Consider the following 3,000-nt stretch of genomic DNA (forward strand, 5'->3'; position numbering starts at 1 on the left):
GGCCTTGCATGCCTTGCCTTTACTCGCCACCTAGCTCCCTTGTATGACCATTTTCCATCCTTGAAACTTATCAAAATTGCATCGATCTGTTTTAAAACCATCGATATATCAAAGCAAACAAGAACTTAACAAAATCATTATTGAAAGCAGACTTATTATTAGTTGTTGATTACTTCCTATAAACACACTTATATACTGATCGATCAATGGCTTCAACAACAACAGATGATATTGAGAAGAATGGGAAAGGGCTGTCGGTTGGGCAACAAATAGTGAACAAAGGTGCTGAAATGTTGCAATCCTTTAAACCCATAAATCAGATGAGTCAACATACTTGTACTTTTGCCTTGTATAGCCATGACATGTCTCGCCAAATTGAGACGCACCACTTTGTCACAAGGCTTAACCAAGACTTCCTTCAGTCTGCTGTTTATGATTCCGACTACTCGAATGGACGTCTCATTGGTATATATATATTTGTTCATTTTGATTTATGGTATATTCATATGCACAAATATATATGGGTTAGGTATTTTAAAACCAGTATTAAAGTAAAACAAATAAGACAAGATTTTGACTCTTAGATCATGGTTAAATTGATGCACGAAGATTCACTAAGCGATTGATAGCATGATTATTTTTTAATGATGCACATTGATTTCCAGTCAAAGATAAAAACTTATTGTTTTATTTGTTATATTTTAATACTTGTTTTATTTTATCTAAAACCCAAATATATATTGAAGACATAATTTATTTGATGTAGAAAAGATATAATATATGTTTTTTTAAAAAAAAAATAAAATTAATAACACAAATATATGTACTAAAAAATTGTACGGTAGTGATAAATTGAATTAATCAAAAGTACGTTGTCAAGATAGGTTAATAATCTAGCTACTGGTTAAAATCTCAGAAGAAGGTCAATAAAATTGATTTTATCGACTTATTAAACAGGTAGCTAGTTCAATTAGCCGATCGATCAATATATGATTGATCTAAGCTACAAATATTAGGAAGCATGTCACCAATTCTAGATCGACGTACCTAATACATTAATTTAAGATCGTACGTGTAGCATATATATATATGATAGTTGTAGACAATCTTAAGCTGGATAAAACAGTAAAACTTTTTGAGATGCGGCTTCCGAATGGGGTAAAATATATTTTACACATATCAGTAGGACCAACGTGCAAGGATGCTCAAAGGAAAATAACATACGTGCGTGCTTGTTCAATTTTCGGTTTTGGATCTTTGCAGGAGTAGAATACATAGTTTCGGATACCATCTTTGAAAAACTGCCACCTGAAGAGCAAAAACTCTGGCACTCCCATGCCTACGAGGTTTCTATATATATTTATTTTAACTAATTTCATTTTGAACAAGATATTTTTTTTTGTGTACACGCTTGCTTAGCTAGCTTAAACCATTTGTGTGTTTCCAGGTAAAATCTGGGCTTTGGGTGCACCCACGAATGCCAGACATGGTTGTCATGCCCGAGCTGAAAAACATAGCCAAAACTTATGGCAAGTTTTGGTGCACTTGGCAAACCGATAGAGGTATATATGTAGCAAGTTAAATAAAAGTTCACCGTATTTATACGCTAGCTAGTTTGGATTAACAAATTTTGTTAATTTGGATGGCTAATTTTGAAGGTGATCAGCTTCCATTAGGGCCGCCATCGTTGATGATGTCCCCACAAGCGGAAGGGGAAGGAGTGGTGAACCCGGAGTTGGTTAAGAAGAGAGATGACAAGTATAATGTGTCAAAAGATGATTCGATGAAATCGAGGATCGAGATTCCCGAGCCAGAGTGGATCAACCCGATTGCTGATAACTGGAGACAACATAAGAAATGTTTTCAAGTGGATGTAGAAAGCACGGAGATGAAGAAACTGACTGATTTCCCATGATTCAGATATCGGTGATGATCCGTACACGATTTTTCTTTAATTTAATTAAGCTGTACAGTTTGATGTTGTATTAATTGTATAATGTTGTGAAGCATGTTTAATTATGTTTGGTACGTAATGTTCGACTTAAAAAGGTGATATATTGATTATTTCTCTTTGGAAATGAAAAGTGGTTAGTTAACTTCAAGGTTTGACTTGTTTGCGCGCGGGTGATGTTTTAATGTTGGATCTTGGAACATGACATGATATACATCCATCCTTGGTGACATTGTAACTAAAATTTCACATGTATTAAATATTCTACAGTACTAAATAAGCCGAACTGCAATTGGTAAAGTCCTTAATGATCGATGTATTAATCTAATGGTTGGGATCTTTTATAAAGTTAACTTTAGAGATATCAATCACGTAATTATAGCTATGCATGCTAGCTAGCTAAGCTATTTTAACATATATAGTTCGAGAAATTGACTTTCATGGATTAATAGATATGAGTACATTAGGGGCGGTTTAGTTGAAGAAAATGTTTTTAAGTTTTTCATTTTTAGTTTTCTTAGAAAATGAAAAGGTTTTTCATTTCTAAAAAACATTTGAAAATTTTAAAAATGCCTTCAAAATAAAAAATGGAGTTCTCATTTTTTCATTTTATAAAACTAGAAAGTATGTTTAAATTCATTTGTTTTTTAATTTTAGGTTTATAAAAGGTTTAGAAAATAGAAAAGTGAAAACAAAAACTGAAAAAAACAGTTGTCTAATTTTAGTGCAAAAGTTGGAAAATGGAATTTTCATTTTCTAAGAAAATTTTTCTAAAAAATTATAATTTGAACGCGTTTCCTGTTTTCCATGTTTTCTTGAAAAATGAAAATGGAAAACAAGGGAGTTTTCTTGAACTAAACACACCCATAGTATTCTATTAGCTAGCTATTTATTTTGACCACTAAGTAACATGAAAATGCTAGGCTAGTCAACATGCATGATTTTTTAGTGCATTGATCATCTAGTGACCGTATTTACTAACATAGATCACATCTTAATTTCTACCATTAATTAAACATCGGTGACAAAACCTTGATCTTGTATTGTAT

General features: G+C 32.3%; 1 protein-coding gene across 1 annotated transcript; it reads left to right on the forward strand.

Moving 5' to 3' along the window:
- Positions 1 to 206: 206 nt before the first annotated feature.
- Positions 207 to 1,915, forward strand: LOC122580819 (oil body-associated protein 2C). The gene is made up of 4 exons (XM_043752979.1): positions 207 to 465; positions 1,264 to 1,346; positions 1,448 to 1,562; positions 1,659 to 1,915. Exons 1-4 carry the CDS (start codon positions 207 to 209, stop codon positions 1,913 to 1,915), a joined length of 714 nt encoding a protein of 237 aa, XP_043608914.1.
- Positions 1,916 to 3,000: the final 1,085 nt, after the last annotated feature.

The sequence above is a fragment of the Erigeron canadensis genome, chromosome 9, assembly GCF_010389155.1.
Source record: "Erigeron canadensis isolate Cc75 chromosome 9, C_canadensis_v1, whole genome shotgun sequence".
In the NCBI taxonomy this organism is placed as follows: domain Eukaryota; kingdom Viridiplantae; phylum Streptophyta; class Magnoliopsida; order Asterales; family Asteraceae; genus Erigeron; species Erigeron canadensis.

Bases quoted from the DNA above. Each gene is read 5' to 3' on its own strand.
- LOC122580819 (XM_043752979.1), top strand. From the start codon at position 207: ATGGCTTCAACAACAACAGATGATATTGAGAAGAATGGGAAAGGGCTG. The intron at 466-1,263 runs GTATATATATAT...GGATCTTTGCAG, and splicing joins CTCGAATGGACGTCTCATTG to GAGTAGAATACATAGTTTCG. The intron at 1,347-1,447 runs GTTTCTATATAT...GTGTGTTTCCAG, and splicing joins GGCACTCCCATGCCTACGAG to GTAAAATCTGGGCTTTGGGT.